The sequence below is a fragment of the Borostomias antarcticus genome (genome assembly GCF_949987555.1).
Source record: "Borostomias antarcticus genome assembly, chromosome: 20".
Taxonomy (NCBI): domain Eukaryota; kingdom Metazoa; phylum Chordata; class Actinopteri; order Stomiiformes; family Stomiidae; genus Borostomias; species Borostomias antarcticus.
The window spans coordinates 20716114-20743882 of NC_140253.1; the positions used below are offsets into that span (position 1 = coordinate 20716114).

Below are 27769 nucleotides of genomic sequence, written 5' to 3' on the forward strand. Positions count from 1 at the left end.
TGGTGGAGTGATAGAGAGACTGGGGGAGTGATGACAAGGCTGGGGGTTAACAGTAAGGGTGGGTTTGAATGTGTTCAGATATACAGAATGAACAGTATGAACAAAGTGGTATGAATACATTAAGATACCTTTTCAGAATAGTGAGGAATGAATTAAGCAAACAAAGTGGATTTGGACAGATCAGCATTCCTCTAACATTATTTTGTAGAGATATAATTTGACCTGTGAGGATCAAGCTAATTGATCCCACCCAAACTGGACATTTTATTTTGGTATGGTTCACATAGAATCGTGTAAATAAAGTAGCCTACCCAACAGACTATTTATACAAAACAAATAGTTCTCATACTTAACTTTATGTAGGCTAGTGAGACAGGAGTAAATAAATCAGCATATCTGTAGATGGTATGAAGAAACCATAGGCTACTCCAAACCACAGCTCAGTGTTCATATAGGACTGATGTGATGCAGTGGTGGTTGGTGTGGGGTTTGGGGCGTCTGTGGGTGGATGTTGACCATTTATTTAGATTTCTCATGTCTCAGGAATTATCTGGAAGCTGTTTTGTATAAATACTCTAATGTTGGGTACTTTAGTTACAGAATATTACTGTAGGCTATGTGAACCATACCAAAATAAAATGTACCGTTTGGTGGTGATCAATTAGCTTGATTCAAATCAAATTATATTTCTACAAAATAATGCTACAATAAGTATCTGTTTATAACTAGAGGAAACATTTAAGAACAATCGGAGATGGTCAGTGTCTTTTCTCCACACGCTCTGCACACAAGTCCCTGAGAATGGAAATGACTGATTGACTAAACTGATCGAGTGTTTCAGAAGTTAAATTATACTGTATCAATACTGAAACATAGCCTAAGCCTACCGCTTTTAAGCTGTCTCTCTGGTAGCCATCAATGGCCACTTTGTTTAAGGAAAGTGTAATATCGTTCTCAAGAAGGAAGAATTCTGCGAACTGAGACTGAGCATCCTGAGTACTCAGATAAAAACATCCATATTTAAAAATAAAAAAAAACACTGTTTTGATCAATCAGTGTGTAAGCGGTCCAGCTGTGGATGAAATGCAGCCAGGGCCGGGCGCTGGCCCTGCTGGAAACAGGCTGCTGGGTCTGGGCAGGGCTGCCTCAGGGCTGGAAACAGGCTGCTGGGTCTGGGCAGGGCTGCCTCAGGGCTGGAAACAGACTGCTGGGTCTGGGCAGGGCTGCCTCAGGGCTGGAAACAGCCTGCTGGGTCTGGGCAGGGCTGCCTCAGGGCGGGAAACAGGCTGCTGGGTCTGGGCAGGGCTGCCTCAGGGCGGGAAACAGCCTGCTGGGTCTGGGCAGAGCTGCCTCAGGGCTGGAAACAGGCTGCTGGGTCTGGGCAGGGCTGCCTCAGGGCTGGAAACAGCCTGCTGGGTCTGGGCAGGGCTGCCTCAGGGCTGGAAACAGGCTGCTGGGTCTGGGCAGGGCTGCCTCAGGGCGGGAAACAGGCTGCTGGGTCTGGGCAGGGCTGCCTCAGGGCGGGAAACAGCCTGCTGGGTCTGGGCAGAGCTGCCTCAGGGCTGGAAACAGGCTGCTGGGTCTGGGCAGGGCTGCCTCAGGGCTGGAAACAGCCTGCTGGGTCTGGGCAGGGCTGCCTCAGGGCTGGAAACAGGCTGCTGGGTCTGGGCAGGGCTGCCTCAGGGCGGGAAACAGCCTGCTGGGTCTGGGCAGGGCTGCCTCAGGGCGGGAAACAGCCTGCTGGGTCTGGGCAGGGCTGCCTCAGGGCGGGAGGCGTCCCAAGAGGAGGAGCAACAGGACGCGGACATCAACATTAGAACATTCTTATTGTTGTTTTGGCTGCCATGGTGGGTGAGATGTGGTTTAGAGATAGTCCACACAAGCCATTGTAACCTGCTCTGCTTCTGTCTACCTGTCAGAAATGATGAGAGCACAGGATCAACAGTCCTGAATTACTAAAGTATTGTACGGTCTGTGTCTCTAGACGTGGGAGTAAGACCCATTTCCAATTCCTGTTTTTATTTATTTTCTTATTTTTTGTATGTTTTTATGTCCTTGGTTTTATGTATTATTGTTTGTTTTTATACCATTGCTTTTAATTAGGGTAGAGATCGGGCGCAACTTTCTTTGAATGGGAACAATAATAACAGCTGACAAGCTGTCGATGCAGCGTGTCAACTCTGCACCACTCTGTCACGCTTGAGCTCACAGTACAAACTCCAACTTCACACAGCGGCCAGTCATCTGCCTCTGTCAGGGCGGGCGGGCCGCAGAAAGGCAGAGAGGCGCCTGAAACGGTTACACAGACGGCATCGCAGGCTCTGGGATCCCAGTGGACGAGCCTCAGGTGTTGGCCTCAAGGCCCCACTTCCCCCCTACAGACCTCCCCGAGCCAGCCAACGTAGCCTCCTTCTGTGGCTGGCGACGTCAGCGGTTAACGGCCACGCCTTTCTCAGCAGGATCCCACCTGCTCTTTCTACGGTGCTCATACTGTATGAATAAAGCATCACTAAATAATCAGGTTTTTAACAATTATATTAAATAAATGCATGCATTAATGATTGATTAATGCATCAATTAAGCGCATCTGTTGTCACTTGTCTAGATCAGTAGCATACGTAGTATCCCATTCTAAATTCATAGTCATTAATATGGAGTTGGTCTCCCCTTTGCAGCTATAATATCCAGAGTCCAGTGGCGTCGTGCTTTACACCACTCCCTCATGCTTGGCATTGTGCTTGGTGATGTAAGGCCCTCTCGTCCAACATCAGCGTCTGACCTCACTAATGCTCTTCTGGATGAAGGGGCAAAAATTCCCACAGACAATCCAGAATCTTGTAGAAAGCCTTCCCAGGAGAGTGGAAGCTGTTATTGCTTCAAAGGGGGACCAACTCCATATTACTGCCGATTAATTTACAATGGGATGTCATAAAAGCTCCTCTAGGTGTAATGTGTAGGTGGCCTAATACTTTTGTCTATATACAGTAGTGTATTTGCAGATTTCAATGCATGCCACATTTTAAAGCTTCCAATTTACACTTTCATAGTCTGTAAAAAAAAAAAAAAACAGAAGGAAAAATGACCTTTCCCTAATTAAGGACCGAACCGCCAGTGACCGTCACATATTCTGACCCTCTGATGTGTTCTGTTCAGATCAGACGTCTCGCAGATTCAAGGCAGCAGCAGCAGCAGCAGCAGACCGAGGCGACGTCAAGGTAGCCTGCATCCAAGCACTGGTTGGGTGATGCTCCTGCACGGTGTGTGGAACTGACAGCACTGACGGGACCGAGCCATCAGAACCCTCCTACTCGCAGGCCCAGGTACCAGCACTGACGGGACCGAGCCATCAGAACCCTCCTACTCGCAGGTCCAGGTACCAGCACTGACGGGACCGAGCCATCAGAACCCTCCTACTCGCAGGTCCAGGTACCAGCACTGACGGGACCGAGCCATCAGAACCCTCCTACTCGCAGGTCCAGGACCACTGACGGGACCGAGCCATCAGAACCCTCCTACTCGCAGGTCCAGGTACCAGCACTGACGGGACCGAGCCATCAGAACCCTCCTACTCGCAGGTCCAGGTACCAGCACTGACGGGACCGAGCCATCAGAACCCTCCTACTCGCAGGTCCAGGACCACTGACGGGACCGAGCCATCAGAACCCTCCTACTCGCAGGTCCAGGACCACTGACGGGACCGAGCCATCAGAACCCTCCTACTCGCAGGTCCAGGTACCAGCACTGACGGGACCGAGCCATCAGAACCCTCCTACTCGCAGGTCCAGGTACCAGCACTGACGGGACCGAGCCATCAGAACCCTCCTACTCGCAGGTCCAGGTACCAGCACTGACGGGACCGAGCCATCAGAACCCTCCTACTCGCAGGTCCAGGTACCATAGGAGAGCTCCGCTTCTGGTGGAAAACTCACAGACCACCACTTTGCAATTTGAGTCTGACTTTGATTTTGAAACTGCCAATGCTCAGTTTAACAAAGATGACCTTACAAAGATGACCTTGCAAAGATGACCTTGCAAAGGACCTTGAGAATGAGCTGACCATTAAAGGTGCCTGCTTTATTTATATGGTATCATCCATGTGCCCCAAACATGGCAAAATTGAAATTGTGTTTAAATATCACATGCAAGTTCATATTTGAAGCCATTTAAGAGATGCCGCTACTTTTTACACTATTTCTTTGATCCAGAGGAAGAGGTGGATTGTGGAATGGGGACCCAGAATGGCGATGGCCCAGAAGATTGTCCTAAAGAACAGATCTGCTAGGCCAAGACCAACATCGCTACTGACCTCAAGCCCCGGTGATTAGACGGCTGCCAGCCCCGTGATCAGTTAAAGGTCAATGTTCATGGTAGCCTGAATGACAGAGGAGGACCACTACCAGAATCTGTCCATGTGTGTTCCAGAATCTGTCCATGTGTGTTCCAGAATCTGTCCGTGTGTGTTCCAGAATCTGTCTGTGTGTGTTCCAGAATCTGTCCATGTGTGTTCCAGAATCTGTCCATGTGTGTTCCAGAATCTGTCTGTGTGTGTTCCAGAATCTGTCCATGTGTGTTCCAGAATCTGTCCATGTGTGTTCCAGAATCTGTCCATGTGTGTTCCAGAATTACACTGCAAATTGTTCTGCGCTTGCCAAGATTTAAAATCTTAGATTTGGAAATATGAGATTAATTATCTTGTTTTAAAAGTTACTTACTAGTTTCTATCTTATTTCTAGACTTGAACCAGCATATTTTAAGAATAAGTAAAATTAACTTGCTGCACGGACAGATAATTTCTCTAGAATTAAGTGTAATTTCTCCTCAAATTCAGTATTTTTTATTTCTTGTATTTTAACTAATGTTTTTTGCAGTGTACAGTATATTGTAATTTGTACTTTGCACTGCATTTTGTTGCAATGTTTTTTGTATTTGCACTGTTTTTTGTACTATTTCGCACTGTCATGTCTTTGCACTGTCCTGTCCTGACCTGCACCCTGTCCTATGTCGTCCGCAACAGTCCTAGTATGTGTGAACCATATACAGTACTTGGCTAATAAACAGATCTTGAGTCTTAAGTGTTGATAATGACCTGGAAGGAGGAGAAGAAGCTGAACATGGAGGTGTTTGGTGGCAGGGCGCTTCCTGAGGGATGGAGAGGCTCCAGCAGGGCCTACCAGTGGCCCACGGCCTATATGGACACTGGGAGAGTGTGAAGGCTAAAAGGGTCATATTCATGTTCTTATTTTTCTTGTTTTTTCCCTGTGTATATAGAACTGAGCTCATGAAATATAATAATGTAATGTGCAGAATCCTGGAGCATGTTAGTTTCCCTGTGTGCTGGCAGCACATGTGCAAAGGAAGACAGATGAGAACAGTTTGATAGACTGTCCTTAGAATGCGTTGCAATACAGTTTTGTTCTATGAAGTATGAAGGGCATCCCATTTGGTTTGTTCCATTATATTTCTTTAACAAATGAATGATTAGATCAAAGCAAAATGCAGTTTAATTATGATTTAATTTCAATTTTGTTTTTGTGAATACAATTGATGTGGCATGTCTATTTGACAGCCCATGTGTGTGGCGATTTCCCACAAGTCGAATATATGGACAAAAATGTTCTTATAAAATTGAAACTTGTTTTGTGACTCACCCTGTATAATAAATCACATTATAAATTGTTTCATGCTGTCAAGTTAATTTGATCCTCAAGGTCCTAGGTACATCGCACTTTGAATGGTTGCTCTTCAAGAGTGTTCAAACATTCATAATTGTGCAGATTGGAAGCCCAACCCTCAGCTACTTAATGAGCATGTTGCTCTGTCCCTCTGCTGAAGCTTAATGAGCATGTTGCTCTGTCCCTCTGCTGAAGCTTAATGAGCATGTTGCTCTGTCCCTCTGCTGAAGCTTCACCCTGGTGGAGCGGATGGACAGCTGGGCCGAGGCAGGGCTGCAGAGAGCGGCCAGCTCAAGGAACTTGGGGTCGAGGTTCTCTAGCTCCTTCAGGTCCAAGGTGTCACCAGGGATGAAGATGGGCTCCAGCCCAAACTCGGCCTCCAGGTCCCCCTCCTCAGCGTAAGGGTGAGGGTCGTAGTCCCCTAGCTCCTCCCCTGGAGCCTGGATGGACTGGATCCTCTGGTGGAGAATAGAATAGAAACACAGTCATATATAACCAGTATAGAATAGAATAGAAACACAGTCATATATAACCAGTATAGAATAGAATAGAAACATAGTCATATATAACCAGAATAGAATAGAATAGAAACGTTGTCATATATAACCAGTATAGAATAGAATAGAAACACAGTCATATATAACCAGTATAGAATAGAATAGAAACGTTGTCATATATAACCAGTATAGAATAGAATAGAAACACAGTCATATATAACCAGAATATAATATAATAGAAACGTTGTCATATATAGCCAGTATAGAATAGAATAGAAACGTTGTCATATATAACCAGTATAGAATAGAATAGAAACACAGTCATATATAGCCAGTATAGAATAGAATAGAAACACAGTCATATATAACCAGTATAGAATAGAATAGAAACGTTGTCATATATAGCCAGTATAGAATAGAATAGAAACACAGTCATATATAGCCAGTATAGAATAGAATAGAAACACAGTCATATATAACCAGTATAGAATAGAATAGAAACGTTGTCATATATAGCCAGTATAGAATAGAATAGAAACGTTGTCATATATAACCAGTATAGAATAGAATAGAAACGTTGTCATATATAACCAGTATAGAATAGAATAGAAACACAGTCATATATAGCCAGTATAGAATAGAATAGAAACACAGTCATATATAACCAGTATAGAATAGAATAGAAACACAGTCATATATAGCCAGTATAGAATAGAATAGAAACACAGTCATATATAACCAGTATAGAATAGAATAGAAACGTTGTCATATATAGCCAGTATAGAATAGAATAGAAACGTTGTCATATATAACCAGTATAGAATAGAATAGAAACGTTGTCATATATAACCAGTATAGAATAGAATAGAAACACAGTCATATATAACCAGTATAGAATAGAATAGAAACGTTGTCATATATAACCAGTATAGAATAGAATAGAAACACAGTCATATATAACCAGAATATAATATAATAGAAACGTTGTCATATATAGCCAGTATAGAATAGAATAGAAACGTTGTCATATATAACCAGTATAGAATAGAATAGAAACGTTGTCATATATAGCCAGTATAGAATAGAATAGAAACGTTGTCATATATAACCAGTATAGAATAGAATAGAAACGTTGTCATATATAACCAGAATATAATATAATAGAAACGTTGTCATATATAGCCAGTATAGAATAGAATAGAAACGTAGTCATATATAGCCAGAGTAGAATATAATAGAAACGTTGTCATACATAGCCAGTATAGAATAGAATAGAAACGTTGTCATATATAGCCAGAATATAATATAATAGAAACGTTGTCATATATAACCAGTATAGAATAGAATAGAAACGTTGTCATATATAACCAGTATAGAATAGAATAGAAACGTTGTCATATATAACCAGAATATAATATAATAGAAACGTTGTCATATATAGCCAGTATAGAATAGAATAGAAACGTTGTCATATATAACCAGTATAGAATAGAATAGAAACGTTGTCATATATAGCCAGTATAGAATAGAATAGAAACGTTGTCATATATAACCAGTATAGAATAGAATAGAAACGTTGTCATATATAACCAGAATATAATATAATAGAAACGTTGTCATATATAGCCAGTATAGAATAGAATAGAAACGTAGTCATATATAGCCAGAGTAGAATATAATAGAAACGTTGTCATACATAGCCAGTATAGAATAGAATAGAAACGTTGTCATATATAGCCAGAATATAATATAATAGAAACGTTGTCATATATAACCAGTATAGAATAGAATAGAAACGTTGTCATATATAGCCAGTATAGAATATAATAGAAACGTTGTCATATATAGCCAGAATAGAATATAATAGAAACGTTGTCATATATAACCAGTATAGAATATAATAGAAACGTTGTCATATATAACCAGTATAGAATAGAATAGAAACGTTGTCATATATAACCAGTATAGAATAGAATAGAAACGTTGTCATATATAACCAGTATAGAATATAATAGAAACGTTGTCATATATAACCAGTATAGAATAGAATAGAAACGTTGTCATATATAGCCAGTATAGAATATAATAGAAACGTCATATATAGCCAGAATAGAATATAATAGAAACGTTGTCATATATAGCCAGAATATAATATAATAGAAACGTTGTCATATATAACCAGTATAGAATAGAATAGAAACGTTGTCATATATAACCAGTATAGAATATAATAGAAACGTTGTCATATATAACCAGTATAGAATAGAATAGAAACGTTGTCATATATAGCCAGTATAGAATATAATAGAAACGTCATATATAGCCAGAATAGAATATAATAGAAACGTTGTCATATATAGCCAGAATATAATAGAATAGAAACGTTGTCATATATAACAAGTATAGAATAGAATAGAAACGTTATCATATATAACCAGTATAGAATAGAATAGAAACGTTGTCATATATAACCAGTATAGAATATAATAGAAACGTTGTCATATATAACAAGTATAGAATAGAATAGAAACGTTATCATATATAACCAGTATAGAATAGAATAGAAACGTTGTCATATATAACCAGTATTGAATATAATAGAAACGTTGTCATATATAACCAGTATAGAATAGAATAGAATAGAAACGTTGTCATATATAACCAGTATAGAATAGAATAGAAACGTTGTCATATATAGCCAGTATAGAATAGAATAGAAACGTTGTCATATATAACCAGTATAGAATAGAATAGAAATGTTGTCATATATAACCAGTATAGAATATAATAGAAATGTTGTCATATATAACCAGTATAGAATAGAATAGAAACATTGTCATATATAGCCAGAATAGAATAGAATAGAAACGTTGTCATACAGTATATAGCCAGTATAGGTACAGGTACGCTTGTCCTTACAATATCTTATCAGATTCAGCACTAATCAGTCCCAGTTCCTAAGTACACAACTAGACATTATAAGGTTCCCAATGTACTATCAGTCGTCTAGCCGTCTCAGTCTTTGTGGGAGAGGGACGGGGGGGAGGAGACAGCCAGGGGGGATCCCTTCCAGTTAAGTGCTTTCTTCTTCACGCTTCCTTCCCTTGCTTCGAGGGGGGAATCCCTAAACTGCCCAGATAAGTTGATGCCAAACAAAGGGCAGTAGCAGTGTCCTGTACACATGAACCATGGTTTACCTGTCAGCTACAGTATGGAGATGTGTTGGGGAAACTCTTTGTGTGTGACACTGAGTCGCGTTATCAGGTACATATACCACACACTCATTTGTCCTGATTGCGTGCAGTTATGTAATTGTGTGTCTTGTTAAGTCTTCACTTGGAACAGGACTGCACCTCAGCTCTTTGCACTGTTGAATATAACCGCCGCACAAGGAACTCATCCTTTCACTGACCGATCTGCAGTACCAGTCTAGTGGAACACTGACCGATCTGCAGTACCAGCCTGGTGGAACACTGACCGATCTGCAGTACCAGCCTGGTGGAACAGTGACCGATCTGCAGTACCAGCCTAGTGGAACACTGAGCGATCTGCAGTACCAGCCTAGTGGAACACTGACCGATCTGCAGTACCAGACTAGTGGAACAGTGACTAATACAGTACAGACTAGTACGGTACTAACCTGGTGGAACAGTGACTAATACAGTACAGACTAGTACAGTACTAACCTGGTGGAAGTGACTAATACAGTACAGACTAGTACAGTACTAACCTGGTGGAACAGTGACTGATACAGTACAGACTAGTACAGTACTAACCTGGTGGAACAGTGACTAATACAGTACAGACTAGTACAGTACTAACCTGGTGGAAGTGACTAATACAGTACAGACTAGTACAGTACTAACCTGGTGGAACAGTGACTGATACAGTACAGACTAGTACGGTACTAACCTGGTGGAACAGTGACTAATACAGTACAGACTAGTACAGTACTAACCTGGTGGAACAGTGACTAATACAGTACAGACTAGTACAGTACTAACCTGGTGGAACAGTGACTAATACAGTACAGACTAGTACAGTACTAACCTGGTGGAACAGTGACTAATACAGTACAGACTAGTACAGTACTAACCTGGTGGAACAGTGACTGATACAGTACAGACTAGTACAGTACTAACCTGGTGGAAGTGACTAATACAGTACAGACTAGTACAGTACTAACCTGGTGGAAGTGACTAATACAGTACAGACTAGTACAGTACTAACCTGGTGGAACAGTGACTGATACAGTACAGACTAGTACAGTACTAACCTGGTGGAACAGTGACTAATACAGTACAGACTAGTACAGTACTAACCTGGTGGAACAGTGACTAATACAGTACAGACTAGTACAGTACTAACCTGGTGGAAGTGACTAATACAGTACAGACTAGTACAGTACTAACCTGGTGGAACAGTGACTGGAGGGCATCATGTGTCACGTAGTCAGAGCTCTGCTGTTTACACCAGAAAGACCTCCTTCTCACAGCTGCTTCCTGCTGAACAGAGAAGAGGCGACACCTGTGGTCACTGAGACAGGAGCTGATGGTGTAGAAGGGCTATAGATTACAACAAAACAATGACAGTACCTGGTTGTAGCAGCCATTGTCTATGAGTGATTGAAACTCTGTCTTCTAGGTTTGGAAAAAGGGGAAGAGAGGGATGTATGATGAAATGAAGCTCCGTTCTGCACACTGTGTGTGTGTGTGTGTGTGTGTGTTGTGTTAACAGAGTAATGGAGGCATATATACCTTGTACAGTGAGTTGCCATTGAGCAGTTGGCAAACCTGGTCTTCTCTGTAGCCTTTGGCATCATAATAGAAGTTCTGATCTAAAACCTGTGTGACAAAACAGTGGGATATTGGTTCTGTATTCTATTCACAACAAACACTTCATCACAACAATGCACATGAAGACCCCCCTCCCCCTTCAGCCTTTCCCCACCGTCTTAAAGAGCTGTGTTTGTTGAGCTCCTCTGGGATTGGGGTACCCATGCGTCCATGGTTGCTGATGATTGTCTGTGGGCAGCGGCACTAGTGTCAGAATGGGGATCTTAACACACAGAAGAAAGATGCATGAGGTTATAATTATACAGGTACAGGTTATAATCATACAGGTACAGGTTATTATCATACAGGTACAGGTTATAATCATACATGTACAGGTTATAATCATACAGGTACAGGTGTGTTTACTTCTTTTTTTGTATTATGCTAACTGAACCATAGTTGAGAGAAAGACACCTGGCCGTCTGACCCCACCGCTCACCTGACAGTCTGACCCCACCGCTCACCTGACCCCCCTCTCACCTGACCGTCTGACCCCCCCTCTCACCTGACCCCCCTCTCACCTGACCCCCCCTCTCACCTGACAGTCTGACCCCCCTCTCACCTGACCCCCCTCTCACCTGACAGTCTGACCCCCCTCTCACCTGACCCCCCCTCTCACCTGACCCCCCTCTCACCTGACCCCCCCTCTCACCTGTCCGTCTGACCCCCCTCTCACCTGACCCCCCTCTCACCTGACAGTCTGACCCCCCTCTCACCTGGCCCCCCTCTCACCTGACCCCCCTCTCACCTGACCCCCCCTCTCACCTGACCCCCCTCTCACCTGACCCCCCCTCTCACCTGACCCCCCTCTCACCTGACCCCCCCTCTCACCTGACCCCCCCTCTCACCTGACAGTCTGACCCCCCTCTCACCTGACCCCCCTCTCACCTGACCCCCCTCTCACCTGACCCCCCTCTCACCTGACCGTCTGACCCCCCTCTCACCTGACCCCCCTCTCACCTGACCCCCCCTCTCACCTGACCCCCCCTCTCACCTGGCCCCCCTCTCACCTGACCCCCCTCTCACCTGACCCCCCTCTCACCTGACCCCCCCTCTCACCTGGCCCCCCTCTCACCTGACCCCCCTCTCACCTGACCCCCCTCTCACCTGACCCCCCTCTCACCTGACCCCCCTCTCACCTGACCCCCCTCTCACCTGACAGTCTGACCCCCCTCTCACCTGACCCCCCTCTCACCTGACCCCCCTCTCACCTGACAGTCTGACCCCCCCTCTCACCTGACCCCCCTCTCACCTGACAGTCTGACCCCCCCTCTCACCTGACCCCCCTCTCACCTGACAGTCTGACCCCCCTCTCACCTGACCCCCCTCTCACCTGACCCCCCTCTCACCTGACCCCCCTCTCACCTGACCCCCCCTCTCACCTGACCCCCCTCTCACCTGACAGTCTGACCCCCCTCTCACCTGACCCCCCTCTCACCTGACCCCCCTCTCACCTGACAGTCTGACCCTGGTGTCTCTGTGTTGCAGGGTTGCAGGTCGACCGCCGAGCTGTCTACCTGGAGGACGGACATCTTCTTTCCACAAGACATGAAGACAGCCAACAGCAGGAACACTTCCCCCCCAAAGATCCAAACCATTCATTAGATGCGTTCTATCGTGTTTGGTCATGGAATGTGCCGGGTTCATCAGAACGTCAGAGAAATCATTAACAACAATTACTGCGTATCTGACAGTCAAAGAATGGGAACGTTCAATGACTGAGTGAAAAGCAGACTCTACTACAGAAAGATCCTTAGTGTGAAAGGTGAATGGGCGGAGCCTCCTACCCAGCAGCACCAGCAGGGAGGCGAAGATGATGGCGACGGCCCCGTAGGCCACACGCCAGGCGCTGGCCCGGCCTCTCTGGCAGCTGGGGCTGACGGAGCAGTCACACACGGTCACGGAGAGGTTGTAAATGGCAGATTGGCCTTGCTTGTCTGAGATCTTCATATCGACGGTGTGTGGCCCAGCATACACACTAGGCTCCCTCACCAGATTCACTGAAAAACCTGACAGATTGGACGAGAGACACACGATAGGTAACATCATGCACATATCAATCAATCAATCAAAGCTTTATTTGTATAGCGCATTTCATACCCAGAGGCAACACAATGCGCTTTACAGAGAACAAGGGAGGTGGGCATACGACCCATTCTCTACATATTCCAGAGGGAAGCAAAAAAAACAGTAATCACCCGGGGGCCAGATAAGTGAGCTGTAAAAATTCTTCCCTGACCCCTCTCAACAAGGCGATCGAGCAAGCTCCAGGTGTATGTTTGTCTACCGGCTAAGAACATTTATAAAGCAATACATTATATTAAATTACATTTTCAGAGTAAGAGAGGTTAAAAAAGCATCATAGGAGAGACATGGCAAACACTGGTGTGTTTGCTATGGCCCAGGCCTAAAGCCGGAAGTGGGCTGGTGTATGTCTGTGTGTATGTGTGTGTGTGTGTTAACTAAATGCTATAACATCCACAGCAGACACAGAGGTATCTATTGGACTCAGGGATGTCTGCTGGTGACAGTGGGGCATCCACTGGACCTGGTTAGAAGATAGGAGGGAGAGAGAGAGGCACTAAGGAGAGGGGAGGCAGAGCAGGGTTAGTAGCACACAGAGTCATAAAAGCAACACAGATATTAAAACAGGCAACCTGGAGCAAGCTCCTGGAATATATTTGTCTAAGGGCTAAGAACATTTATAGAGCAATAAATAAATTACATTAAATTACATTTTCAGAGCAAGAAAGGCTAAGAGCATCAGGTCCAGGCCTAAGCCAGATGTGGACTGATGTGTGTCTGTGTGTACGTGTGTATGTGTGTGTTAACTAAATACTACAACATCCACAGCTGACGCGGGGGTATCTATCGAACTCAGGGTGGTCTGCGGGCGACAGTGGGGCATCCACTGGACCTGGTTAGAAGGTAGGAGAACCTGGTCCAATGCCCGAACACTTCTAAACAGGAAATGATTGTTTACTGTACCATACAATGGATCCAGACTCCATTTCCCATCAACGTCTCCTAGCAGTTGAAACAGGAAGGGCCCTCCGTATGGATCCTGGTCCAGGTCTGTGGCTGTGATGTTGGCTGAGGTGGGACCGTCAGACAAACACATGTCCACATGGTTGACCACCAGCTGTGGTCTGTTGTCGTTGTGGTCTAGCAGGTGGATCCTCAGGGTGCCTGTGCCGGTCAGGGCGGGGTCTCCTGTGGGAACGAGGGAGTTGAGGATTCACAGGTACATGGAGGTGGAGAGGCAGGCTTGTTTTAATCCACAGGCAGACTAAACAAGTCAAAACGAGGCAAAACAAGGTAAACAACAATTTTTCACTTTTCACACTTATCAGAATTGATTGCTAATAGTTACCTTTATGTGTGAATTATTTCTGCCATCAGATTTTAAAATCAACACATTTTATTGTACCTTAAAATGTGTTTGTCCGCAAAATGCTACGATATCTTACACATTAATGTCAAATAACCAACATCTCTCAAAATGAACCAACCTATCCTAGAATTAAACTGAAGTTGCTGTAATGTTGTTTTTCACCCCCAAACCAAGAACTTTATCAACAACAACAACAACAACTGCCTACCGTTATCAACTGCATAGAGTATGACTGTGTAGACATTGTTGACCACGTAATAGGGGGACTCTCTGTCCAGCTTTTTGGCTGTGGTGATGAGGCCTGTCTGGGGGTCCACTTCCACCCAGCCATCAGGGTCATCTCCCATCACATACCTGGGTCATAGCCGGAAGAGTTCGTCATATAATTATGTCACAACCAAGTCATATAATTATCTTAGGAACCTCAGATGATTCTGTTTCTGTTTAAACTAATTTATCATCAGTGAATCAGTATCTCAATCTACAAACAGTGAAAAATCAGTCTTACACAAATTCACTTGCATGACTGGAGTCAGGGTCAACGGCGGTCATTGTGGTCACCGGGGATCCAGCCTGTGAGTTCTCCTCCAGCGTGGCGTCCTTCGCAGGAACGCTGAACACCGGCGGGTCGTTGGCGTCCTCCACATGAACGGTGAGCCTCTCAGAGCTTCGCTGGGGTGGACCTCCAGAGCTGCTGTCCACAGTCCAGAGGCCAGAGGCCGTCTTCTCCTTCACCTCGCAGGAGAAATATGGCTGCTCATTCTCCACAGAGACGGTCAGCTCTCTCTCTGCTCCATCCTCAAAGTCCAGGGGCTAAGGTCAAACAGCAGAACACACTCAGCTCATCATGAACAGGTTCCCACTCCTGAAAACAGAGTTAGACTTGAAATAATACTTTTTGGTTCCCTCTGCTGCTGCTTTCTAATAATATGTTGGGAGCTGCTGTTAGTATCCAGGCTATGATGCATGTTTGTAGAGCCCTAGAAGGCCTTGAACACAGCGCAGGTGGGAGGCATTGCACATGCAGTCTGACAACACTCACTTTTACAACCATCAGGATTCCATCGTTGCTTTCTGGGTCTGTCTCTATCTTAAAGTATCCCCCCTCATCCCCCTCAATAGAATATTTGGCTCTCCATGCTGGGGTGCCCTTGGTGTCCCTGTCAGTCACGTGCAGTCGGAGGGGTGACACCCCCGTCTCTCCCTCCAGCACGCTGCCACCCCCCTGGTGCATGGAGACAGAGAGGGAGGTCAGGGACACAGAGCCAGCACAATTCTGGAATGATATTGATAAAACAGGTGTACTGTGCAACGGCATTAGAATGAGCACAGTGCACACAGTGATGTTGTTGGCTGGGGTGAAGACCTTACCGTTTGACCCGTGATAGTTGGCAGGTGGTTGTTGTCGTCCTGAACATGGATGATGACGGTAGTTGAACTCGACAGACTGACGACCTCACCATGGTCCTTTGCCTCCACCACCACTGTGTACTTCTCACCTACCTATAGGGACACATACATTCATCACCTACCTATAGGGACAAATCCATTCATCACCTACCTATAGGGACAAATCCATTCATCACCTACCTATAGGGACACATACATTCATCACCTACCTATAGGGACACATACATTCATCACCTTCCTATAGGGACAAATCCATTCATCACCTACCTATAGGGATAAATACATTCATCACCTACCTATAGGGACACATACATTCATCACCTACCTATAGGGACAAATCCATTCATCACCTACCTATAGGGACACATACATTCATCACCTACCTATAGGGACACATACATTCATCACCTACCTATAGGGACAAATCCATTCATCACCTACCTATAGGGACACATACATTCATCACCTACCTATAGGGACACATACATTCATCACCTACCTATAGGGACAAATACATTCATCACCTACCTATAGGGACAAATACATTCATCACCTACCTATAGGGACACATACATTCATCACCTACCTATAGGGACAAATACATTCATCACCTACCTATAGGGACAAATACATTCATCACCTAACTACTGTATAGGGACAAATACATTCATCACCTACCTATAGGGACAAATACATTCATCACCTACCTATAGGGACAAATACATTCATCACCTACCTATAGGGACAAATCCATTCATCACCTACCTATAGGGACAAATCCATTCATCACCTACCTATAGGGACACATCCATTCATCACCTACCTATAGGGACAAATACATTCATCACCTACCTATAGGGACAAATACATTCATCACCTACCTATAGGGACACATACATTCATCACCTTCCTATAGGGACAAATCCATTCATCACCTACCTATAGGGATAAATACATTCATCACCTACCTATAGGGACAAATACATTCATCACCTACCTACTGTATAGGGACAAATCCATTCATCACCTACCTATAGGGACAAATCCATTCATCACCTACCTATAGGGACACATACATTCATCACCTTCCTATAGGGACAAATACATTCATCACCTTCCTATAGGGACAAATACATTCATCACCTACCTATAGGGACAAATCCATTCATCACCTACCTATAGGGACAAATCCATTCATCACCTACCTATAGGGACAAATCCATTCATCACCTACCTATAGGGACAAATACATTCATCACCTACCTACTGTATAGGGACAAATCCATTTATAACCTACCTATCAATTCATCACCTACCTATAGGGACAAATCCATTTACCACCTACCTATAAGGACAAAAACATTTATCACTTACCTAAAGGGACAAATACATTTATCACCTACCTAGCAAGGACAAATACATTTCTCACCTACAAACACACACACACACATATATAAAATACATATTTATTATTATTTAATTATTTACAATAGCTCATCATTTGTGATTTTATGTTAACAAATGTGTATCGCAGATTGAAGACGACGGTGCAGCTAATCATATTCTGACCAGGTTAATTCAGCTGGTCATATTCTGACCAGGTTAATTCAGCTGGTCATATTCTGACCAGGTAAATTCAGCTGGTCATATTCTGACCAGGTTAATTCAGCTGGTCATATTCTGACCAGGTTAATTCAGCTGGTCATATTCTGACCAGGTTAATTCAGATGATCATATTCTGACCAGGTTAATTCAGCTGGTCATATTCTGACCAGGTTAATTCAGATGATCAGGAGCATCGTAGCACTACGTTGAACTACGATGAACGCCGTATCTTACAATGAACGTAGCGCTACGATGCCTCTGGGAAACTCAGCCCAGGTTAATTCAGCTGATCATACTCTGACTAGGTAAATTCAGCTGATCATACTCTGACAAGGTTAATTCAGCTGATCATACTCTGACTAGGTTAATTCAGCTGATCATACTCTGACTAGGTAAATTCAGCTGATCATACTCTGACTAGGTAAATTCAGCTGATCATACTCTGACCAGGTAAATTCAGCTGATCATACTCTGACCAGGTTAAATCAACTGATGGTACTCTGAACAGGTTATTTCATCTGATCATACTGTGAGCAGGTTAATTCAGCTGATCATACTGTGAGCAGGTTAATTCAGGTAATCATACTCCGACCAGAGCTGTGCTGTTTTATTTCACTGATTTCAGTTTATAACCCTACATAACATACATTTTGCCAACTGAGTCCACCATGGCTGAAACCGCAGCAGACTCAAAAATCCAACCTTCCCCAACTTCCCTGAATCGAGGGAATGGAGAGAGTCCAGACATTGCGGACGTTGATACTCTCTCAAAGTCTTTGAGACGGATGGATTACATTTAAATGGGATATAACCGCCTGTGGGGCGAGGGATATCCAATGTAGTTTCCTTCAACCCGGCCTGGGGATGATGTGCACTTTCATCCTTTACCAATCAGTGGTGCGCTCACTACAAACACTGCGTCTCTGACATGGACAAATGAAACCAATGTTGATCACCAGCCTGGACCATCTTCCAATGTGACTGGAGAGGCCAAAGCTGCCTCCAGTTCTTCCTCCTCTGAATCCATACCTCCTACCAGGAGTCCTCTCTACAGCGGCAAGGGAGTTAACCCAACTGGCTTCCAAAACTCAGGATAACTGGTTTAAGTTGTACCAGGCAATGAATAAGCAAAAATGGACAGTACAGGAAATGACCAAATGTGTGAAGGAATACAAAATTGACTGTGATGGGAGACCCAAGGCTCTTGCAGACCAGTCAAATGCAAATCACTGTCATCTCAAATCATGAATAACCTCCAACCAAGAGAGAAATTAATAACTTGGTCTAAGCAACTAAAACGGTTGTAGCTGAGGAGACGAAAAGCTCTGAACTATCCCTTAACTCCCAGATACGTTTCATGAAAAGCTCTGAACTATCCCTTAACTCCCAGATACGTTTCATGAAAAGCTCTGAACTATCCCTTAACTCCCAGATACGTTTCATGAAAAGCTCTGAACTATCCCTTAACTCTGAGATACGTTTCATGAAAAGCTCTGAACTATCCCTTAACTCTGAGATACGTTTCATGAAAAGCTCTGAACTATCCCTTAACTCCCAGATACGTTTCATGAAAAGCTCTGAACTATCCCTTAACTCCCAGATACGTTTCATGAAAAGCTCTGAACTATCCCTTAACTCCCAGATACGTTTCATGGTAGAACAATTCCAAGAGGAAGTTCAGGGAGAAATCAGAGGAGTGAAACAGTCCACACAGGAAGGTTTGGATAGGTTGAACACAGGGGTTGAATACTGTATTGCCCAGTTGACTATGGTATCCTCTCACCTGGAGCAAGTGAAAGCAGAGATGAAGGAGCAAGCAAAGAGCCACAAGAACAAGGTCCTCTCCATGGAAAGGAAACTGGATTCTCTTGACCTAAAAATTGTTAACCTTTCATCTTCCCCACTCTCTTTTTCCTCTAACACTCCTCCCTGCAGCACGGATCCCACAAGTCCTCAAAGCTTCTATGAAAACCCTCGATGTGGTCATGGGGGAATATTCAAAACCTACAAGAGACTCCAAGAAGTGGCTTTCTGCCCCGGAATGTTGACCAATGTCAAAGCTTTTGTAAAATATTGTGTTCAGTGTCAGAGCCTGAAGTCAGACAACAGGAAGCCCGCAGGAAGGATTCAGCAACACTCAGTAAGAGGCCCAAATGAGTTGTTGGGAGTGGATATAATGGGACCCTACCACGCAGTCCAGAACAGAACTAGTGTCTTCTGATTTTAGTCAACTATTTCACCCGATAGGTAGAATTCTTTCCCATGCAGAAGGCAACGTCACAGATTATCGCTCGCATTTTGAAGGAAGAAATCTTTACCAGATGTGGTGTGCCGGATTTCATAATATCAGATAGAGGATCACAGTTTGTATCATCTCTTTTCAAGGACCTCTGTGAGCAATAGACTGTGACACCCAAGCTTACTACAGCCTATCACCCACAGACGAACATGACAGAATGGGTAGATCACACCCAGAAGTGTATGATCTCTGCCTATGTGGATGACAACCACAGAAAGTGGGACCAGTACTTGCCAGAATTTAGATTTGCCTTGAATTCTGCCGTTGAAGAAACCACTAGAGTAACCCCTGCTGAGTTACAGCTTGGGAGGAAGCTGAACAGTCCAATGGATGAGATTCTAAGAGGAAAGACTCTTCCTCTTGATGCTCACGCCTATGATGTCGTTCTTCAGATGAAAACCCTCCATGCTAAAGCTGAGCTGAGGAAAGTAGCAGGAAGACTTGTGTGAGACAGCTAAGGAACTATAATAAGACCAGGAGGGATGTCAGCTTCAGGTTCCAGGAAAGAGTGTGGGTGAGAAACTTTCCACAGTCCAGTGCTTCAAGGAACTTTTCAGCCAAACTGGCTACCAAGTGGAAGGGCCCCTATCGTGTAGTGACATAAGTTGGACCTCTTGATTACCAGGTTGTAAGAGAGGACACTGGTGAAGATGTAAGGACTGTACATGTGTGTAACCTCAAACCCTTCTATCCTACTGATGAGGATTTGGAACAACAGGAGAAAAAGAAAATCCTGGAAATCTTTAACTAAGACAGCTTGGATGAAGAATTAGTGGGAAGCAGACACCGGTGCGGAAGGATGAGCTGCATGGTCTGTGTTTGGCACGCTGTTCACGTCTCTGACTCCATATACGTTCCCCATCTCCACGCTGTTCACGTCTCTGACTCCATATACGTTCCCCATCTCCACGCTGTTCACGTCTCTGACTCCATATACGTTCCCCATCTCCACGCTGTTCACGTCTCTGACTCCATATACGTTCCCCATCTCCACGCTGTTCACGTCTCTGACTCCATATACGTTCCCCATCTCCACGCTGTTCACGTCTCTGACTCCATATACGTTCCCCATCTCCACGCTGTTCACGTCTCTGACTCCATATACGTTCCCCATCTCCACGCTGTTCACGTCTCTGACTCCATATACGTTCCCCATCTCCACGCTGTTCACGTCTCTGACTCCATATACGTTCCCCATCTCCACGCTGTTCACGTCTCTGACTCCATATACGTTCCCCATCTCCACGCTGTTCACGTCTCTGACTCCATATACGTTCCCCATCTCCAGCACGCTGTTCACGTCTCTGACTCCATATACGTTCCCCATCTCCACGCTGTTCATGTCTCTGACTCCATATACGTTCCCCATCTCCACGCTGTTCACGTCTCTGACTCCATATACGTTCCCCATCTCCAGGCTTCCTACTGGGCTAAAGTAGCCTACTCTCCCGACTCCAGCCTACCCCGAATTCCCAAGCCCCAATGCCCTCTCTACCTCGCACTCACACACCATTGTGATTTTTTAAATTTGGTTTACTAGTTTCTTTAAATAATGCGCTCATTGATTGTGTTGATTCATTGACTGATGGGGATTACTGACTTGAGAGACCCGGATGCGTCTAAAGCGCATTTGTTGGATTAATTGAACTGATGATTTGATTAACTGATTGGTTTGATTAACTGATTGATTTGATTAACTGATTGGTTTGATTAACTGATTGGTTTGATTAACTGATTGGTTTGATTAACTGATTGGTTTGCGGAAACGATTTCAAACAGGACTATGAACTGAAATATGGATGTTCTGCTATGAAATTATTACAATGCACATAATATATGATTTGAAGTGACATGACTCTTGACTGATTCATGAACTGATGGTTGCACACTAGAAAGTGTTGCATACTAGAACAGTATACTCATAGTTACACACTGGAAGGTTCTGCATACCTTGCATAACTCAGAGTCAAGTGCAAGAGATGATGGCATATTTGTATGCCATCATTTGTATGCTATGTACTGCTCCTTTTCACCAACATAATGTGTGGTGTACAGGCTCAAAATCTTAATTTGGTACAAATAAATGGAGTTAAATTGTTTCAGTTGCAGATATAGATCTTACCTCATGTTCCAAACATCCCTTGAATGTGACGGTACCATGGTTGTCAATAAAGAACTCAGCGTTTGGTGGGTTTGGGGACACAGATGCCATCGCGTAGTGAAATGTTGAGTTGGGTGACCCTATCTTGTCTCTGTCATACGCCACCACAGTGACTAGATAGGAACCTGTTTGAGAGAGAAGGAACCTCCTGATACTATGACAAAGCACAGTATTATGAAGCTGGATCTTACATTACATAACATTACATTACAGTCATTTAGCTAAAACATTTATCCAAAGTGACTAACAATAATTGCATTTAACGTAGGAAAAGCCAGTGTACTATTACTGCCAGAACTCACAAGTGCATCTCCTTTCTAAAACAAGTGACTAAGAGCATCATCTAGTGCTGATGGCAAAGTACAAGAATATCAATCTAAAATACAATAGGTGCTTAAGAGGGAGGATTGTTGTAGTACTTCTTGAAAAGATGAGTTTTGAGCCTGCAGCGAAAAGTGGGCAGCGACTCTGCTGTCCTGACATCAGTGGACAGTTCATTCCACCACTGCTGGGCCAGGACAGAGAAGAGCCGTGACCGTGGGGTCAGGACAGAGAAGAGCCGTGACCGTGGGGTCAGGACAGAGAAGAGCCATGACCGTGGGGTCAGGACAGAGAAGAGCCGTGACCGTGGGGTCAGGACAGAGAAGAGCCATGACTGTGGGGTCAGGACAGAGAAGAGCCGTGACCGTGGGGTCAGGACAGAGAAGAGCCATGACTGTGGGGTCAGGACAGAGAAGAGCCGTGACCGTGGGGCCAGGACAGAGAAGAGCCATGACCGTGGGGTCAGGACAGAGAAGAGCCGTGACCGTGGGGTCAGGACAGAGAAGAGCCATGACTGTGGGGTCAGGACCGAGAAGAGCCGTGACCGTGGGGTCAGGACAGAGAAGAGCCATGACCGTGGGGTCAGGACAGAGAAGAGCCATGACCGTGGGGTCAGGACAGAGAAGAGCCGTGACCGTGCCGAATGACCGAAAGGGCCTCGGAGTGATGGGGTAGCAGGGCGTAGTGGTCGGGAGGTGGTGTAAGGGTTTGACCATATGCATGACATTCCTTACCTTGAACATGTGCCTCTCCGATGGTGATCTCATACACATCCCTCTGAAAGCGAGGTGGGTTGTCATTTATGTCTAATATTTGAACCTCAACTCCTAGTTTTGTATCCAATTCCAGATCTGCCTTCCTAGACTCAAAAGTAAGCTGTGGAATTAAATGTGTAATGTTAGGTGCCATAGGAAATAAGCCATACAAAATGAATTTGAAAATGAAATCAGAACAAAAATGGAACTATCCCCTTGACCATTATTCACAACAACTGAGCAGAAGTCTGACCCTCAAGAGTTGGTATTCCTCATAGTCCAGTGGCTTGTGGACCAGGACCGTTCCTGTGTCCTTATTGATGGAGAGCACTCCCTTGGGCTCCTCGTCCACTCCCTGTCCTGTCAGCTCGAAAGACACACGGTACTTCCTCTCAATCTGGACCTGAAAACATGGTTGTGGACGGTAAAAGTAGTGTGGAAAGAGTTTAATTAGTACCATTATGCTCCATTTAATATAGTTTGATAATTATGAAAACCAAAGACAGAAAAACTGCTCTTATAATCAACCCATCTGGTAACACCAACCTTGGTAATGTACAGGTATATGTAGATGACTACTACTCATATACAGGTATACAGTATGTAGACTACTACTACTTAACATGTACCGCTCTATCTAGATGACTACTCATTATGTACATGTATATGTAGATGACTACTCATTATGTACATGTATATGTAGATGACTACTCATCATGAACAGGTATATGTAGATGACTACTCATTATGTACATGTATATGTAGATGACTACTCATTATGTACATGTATATGTAGATGACTACTCATCATGAACAGGTATATGTAGACAACTACTACTTATCATGAACAGGTATATGTAGATGACTACTCATAATGAACAGGTATATGTATATGACTACTCATCATGAACAGGTATATGTAGATGACTATTACTCATAATGAACAGGTATATGTAGATGACTATTACTCATCATGAACAGGTATATGTAGATGACTATTACTCATAATGAACAGGTATATGTAGATGACTATTACTCATCATGAACAGGTATATGTAGATGACTACTCATCATGAACAGGTATATGTAGATGACTTCTACTCATAATGAACAGGTTCTGTATATGTAGATGACAACTACTCATCATGAACAGGTATATGTAGATGACTACTCATCATGAACAGGTATATGTGATGATATGACTAGTGTCGCTGTCACATCTCCAGCTGGTACAGACCGCTGCTGCCCTTCTCCTGACAGGGACACGTAAACCAGAACACGTGACTCCTGCTCTCGCCTCCCTCCATTGGCCTCCTGAGCAGACCAGAACACGTTACTCCTGCTCTCGCCTCCCTCCATTGGCCTCCTGAGCAGACCAGAACACGTTACTCCTGCTCTCCTCTCCCTCCATTGGCCTCCTGAGCAGACCAGAACACGTTACTCCTGCTCTCGCCTCCCTCCATTGGCCTCCTGAGCAGACCAGAACACGTGACTCCTGCTCTCGCCTCCCTCCATTGGCTTCCTGAGCAGTTTAGGATTCATTTTGAGATTGTATTATTTGCTTATAAGCCTTGAATGGTCTGGCCCCACCCTGTCTCGTCGACATCCTACATCCGTACATCCCACCACGGTCTCTCAGGTCGGCTGACCAGTCGCTCCTAGTCGTCCCTAAATCTAGGCTAAAGCCCAGGAGGGACCGAGCCTTGGCCGTCGTTGACCCCAAACTCTGGAACGAGCTGCCCCCCTACATTAGGCTGGCCCCAACGCTTCCAGTGTTTAAGTCCCACCTAAAAACACATTTGTTTTCCCTGGCGTTTGAATACTAAGTATCAGAGTAGCTCTTTATTATTATCTTTCATTATGCTGCTATTGTCCTATTGTGTTGTCAACTGTGTTTTTTGTATTGATTGAAATGGAAAACACTTTAGTGGTCAACTCTTGTTGTTTTAAATGTGCTCTTTAAATAAAGTTGTATTGTATTGGACTACTGCTCATCATGTACTCACTCTGCCCAGCTCATAAGGGAAAGGGCCAGGGTTCCCTTCTTCCATTCTGAATGAGTCGATGATCCAGGCTCTCTTGTGACGGTTCAGGGGTTCAGAGCTGGTGACACCAGACACTCCACATACCTGAGCAACACACCCCCTCTTACTCACACAAAATGGCATGTATTTTGTATAATTGCATTTTTGTATGCAGGGCTCCCTTCAAAAGAGATTCATTGGGACCCTCTGCATAAATACAGGTTAAAAATACACTGTACATACAACTAGAAATGGACCTCCGCCCCTGAATGCATTTGGTTAGCATGTGCAGTTCTTAAATGTGTAAGTGGAGGAAATCAACAGACAGTGATTGAGAGATTAGGTGGACTGCACTTGGACTGCACTTACAGTATATTGCGCTTTTATCCAAAGTGCTTCACTATGGCCTCTCATTCACCCATTCACACTCATTCACACACCAATGGCGGCAGCTGCCATGCAAGGTGCTAACCTGCTCATTGGGAGCAATTTGGGGTTCATGTCTTGCTCAAGGACACTTCCACATGTGGACAGGAGGAGCCGGGATTCGAAACGCCGACCCTGCGGTCACTGAATGACCCACTTCAACTCCTGAGCCACAGCCGCCCCAGAGAAAGCAGCAAGGTCTCTCTCTCCCTCTGTCTTTCTCCCTCGGCTATCAGAGCCCATTCAGTAGGCCTGGAGGGTAACAGGCCTGGAGGGTAGCAGGTCTGGAGGGTAACAGGCCTGGAGGGTAGTAGGCCTGGAGGGTAACAGGCCTGGAGGGTAGCAGGTCTGGAGGGTAACAGGCCTGGAGGGTAGTAGGCCTGGAGGGTAACAGGCCTGGAGGGTAGCAGGCCTGGAGGGTAGCAGGCCTGGAGGGTAGTAGGTCTGGAGGGTAGTAGGTCTGGAGGGTAGCAGGCCTGGAGGGTAGTAGGTCTGGAGGGTAGCAGGCCTGGAGGGTAGTAGGCCTGGAGGGTAGTAGGTCTGGAGGGTAGTAGGTCTGGAGGGTAGCAGGCCTGGAGGGTAGTAGGCCTGGAGGGTAGTAGGTCTGGAGGGTAGTAGGTCTGGAGGGTAGCAGGCCTGGAGGGTAGTAGGTCTGGAGGGTAGTAGGCCTGGAGGGTAGCAGGCCTGGAGGGTAGTAGGTCTGGAGGGTAGTAGGCCTGGAGGGTAGCAGGTCTGGAGGGTAACAGGCCTGGAGGGTAGCAGGCCTGGAGGGTAGTAGGTCTGGAGGGTAGCAGGCCTGGAGGGTAGTAGGCCTGGAGGGTAGCAGGCCTGGAGGGTTGTGGACCCGCCCCGTGATTCAGATCTGCTCTGAAAGTGAATGGGTTCTTCCTTGGCCCATTGAATGGGTTCTTCCTTGGCCCATTCCACATCCCTCCATGTTTCATGAAAATTGGTCTGGTAGTTTTCGCATAGTCCTGGTTACTAACAAACAAAAGAATGGTAACAAACAAACTAACAGAACCACATCATCACACGTGGCACACTGGGAAGGGGTCAATATATGATTCAATATCCATACTCAACACTGTTGTCAAAGAAAAAAGCCTCAGACATACTTTGTCTGGATACGACTTCAAAGGTGTTGAATCTCATCTTAATAAATCAATGAATGAAATCCAGCCAAATTATGTTTTTCTGTTTTCAAGTACACTTAATAGCCTATCATAAACTATTTCTGTGAAGTGTTATTGGTAATCGTCTCTGTATCCATCCAATTTTAGCCTCATTAATGCTTAAACATTCAAATGTAAATGGTACTCATATCTTGTTCATATAAAATAAACACCAATAAACCACATTGGACCTGAAGTGTAGGGGACGTGTACTTGAAAGCATTATTCACGATGTTTGACGTGGAATAGATACTTGCTCCGGGTGATGTTGCTGAATGGCTGTCAAACTGGTTTCAGAGTCGACGGTCCTCTTTTAAACATGCCAGTAAAAACAATACACCTGTCTCACAGACCCCCGCTCCCGTTACAAAGTAGGAAGAAGTTTCTTATTTCAGTATTACACCCATTTAAGCCCTCTCTGTCTGGGGGGATATATGATACTGTAGATATATGTATAATACTGTGAACCTCCTGATGGGAAGTGATACACAGTGTAGATTGGATAAACTCATCCATCCTTGGTGACAAGTGGACAGCTCCTTCTGGAAACACACCTGTCCTACACTGACACTGCCTACAAGGGACGGCTGTAGCTCAGTTGGTAGAGCGGGTCATTCAATGATCAAAGGGTCAGTGGTTTGAATCCCAGCTCCGACTGTCCACGTGTCGAAGTGTCCTTGAGCAAGACACCTTGAACCCCAAATTGCTGCCAATGAGCAGGTTAGCACCTTGCATGGCAGCTACCGCCATTGGTGTGTGAATGGGTGAATGAGAGGCCATTGTAAAGCGCTTTGAGCTTTTTGCCGCTAAGGTGGAAAAGCGCTATATAAGTGCAGTCCATTTACCATTTACATTATACATGCACCTTAAACATTTACATTCAAATTGTAAAATCCAAGCAAAATATAAAGTAATATTCCTTATAACAACAACACGAACAACATGCATTCATCTTCATATTTAGGAAAATCTATACATGATGAAATAGTTTCGGCAGGCGTATTAGTGTATCGCTGATTCTGAAGGGAATGTTAAATTCAGTAGAATGTACTCACCATGAGCCAGAGAGGGAAGAGCAGGGCAGCTCTCATGGTGAACACAGGGGTTCAACACACCACATGACCTCGGCAGTGGGAGTGTGTCTGTGTACTGGCAGAAGACACAGCAAACCCTCTTATGTACACCTCATGGAAATTGC

The 27769-nt window shown here is 44.7% G+C and overlaps 1 protein-coding gene across 1 annotated transcript; it reads right to left on the reverse strand.

Annotated features, from left to right (window-relative positions):
* Positions 1 to 5068: 5068 nt before the first annotated feature.
* On the reverse strand, positions 5069 to 27662 carry cdh27 (cadherin 27; the record flags this gene model as incomplete). Its single annotated transcript, XM_084454716.1, has 14 exons — positions 5069 to 5167; positions 5909 to 6130; positions 12459 to 12577; positions 12792 to 13013; positions 13993 to 14217; positions 14607 to 14752; positions 14907 to 15211; positions 15441 to 15623; positions 15770 to 15901; positions 21835 to 21998; positions 22929 to 23070; positions 23203 to 23352; positions 24956 to 25078; positions 27627 to 27662. The coding sequence occupies 14 exons, from the start codon at positions 27660 to 27662 to the stop codon at positions 5069 to 5071; spliced, it is 2268 nt and encodes a 755-aa protein (XP_084310842.1).
* Between the last annotated feature and the right edge of the window lie 107 nt (positions 27663 to 27769).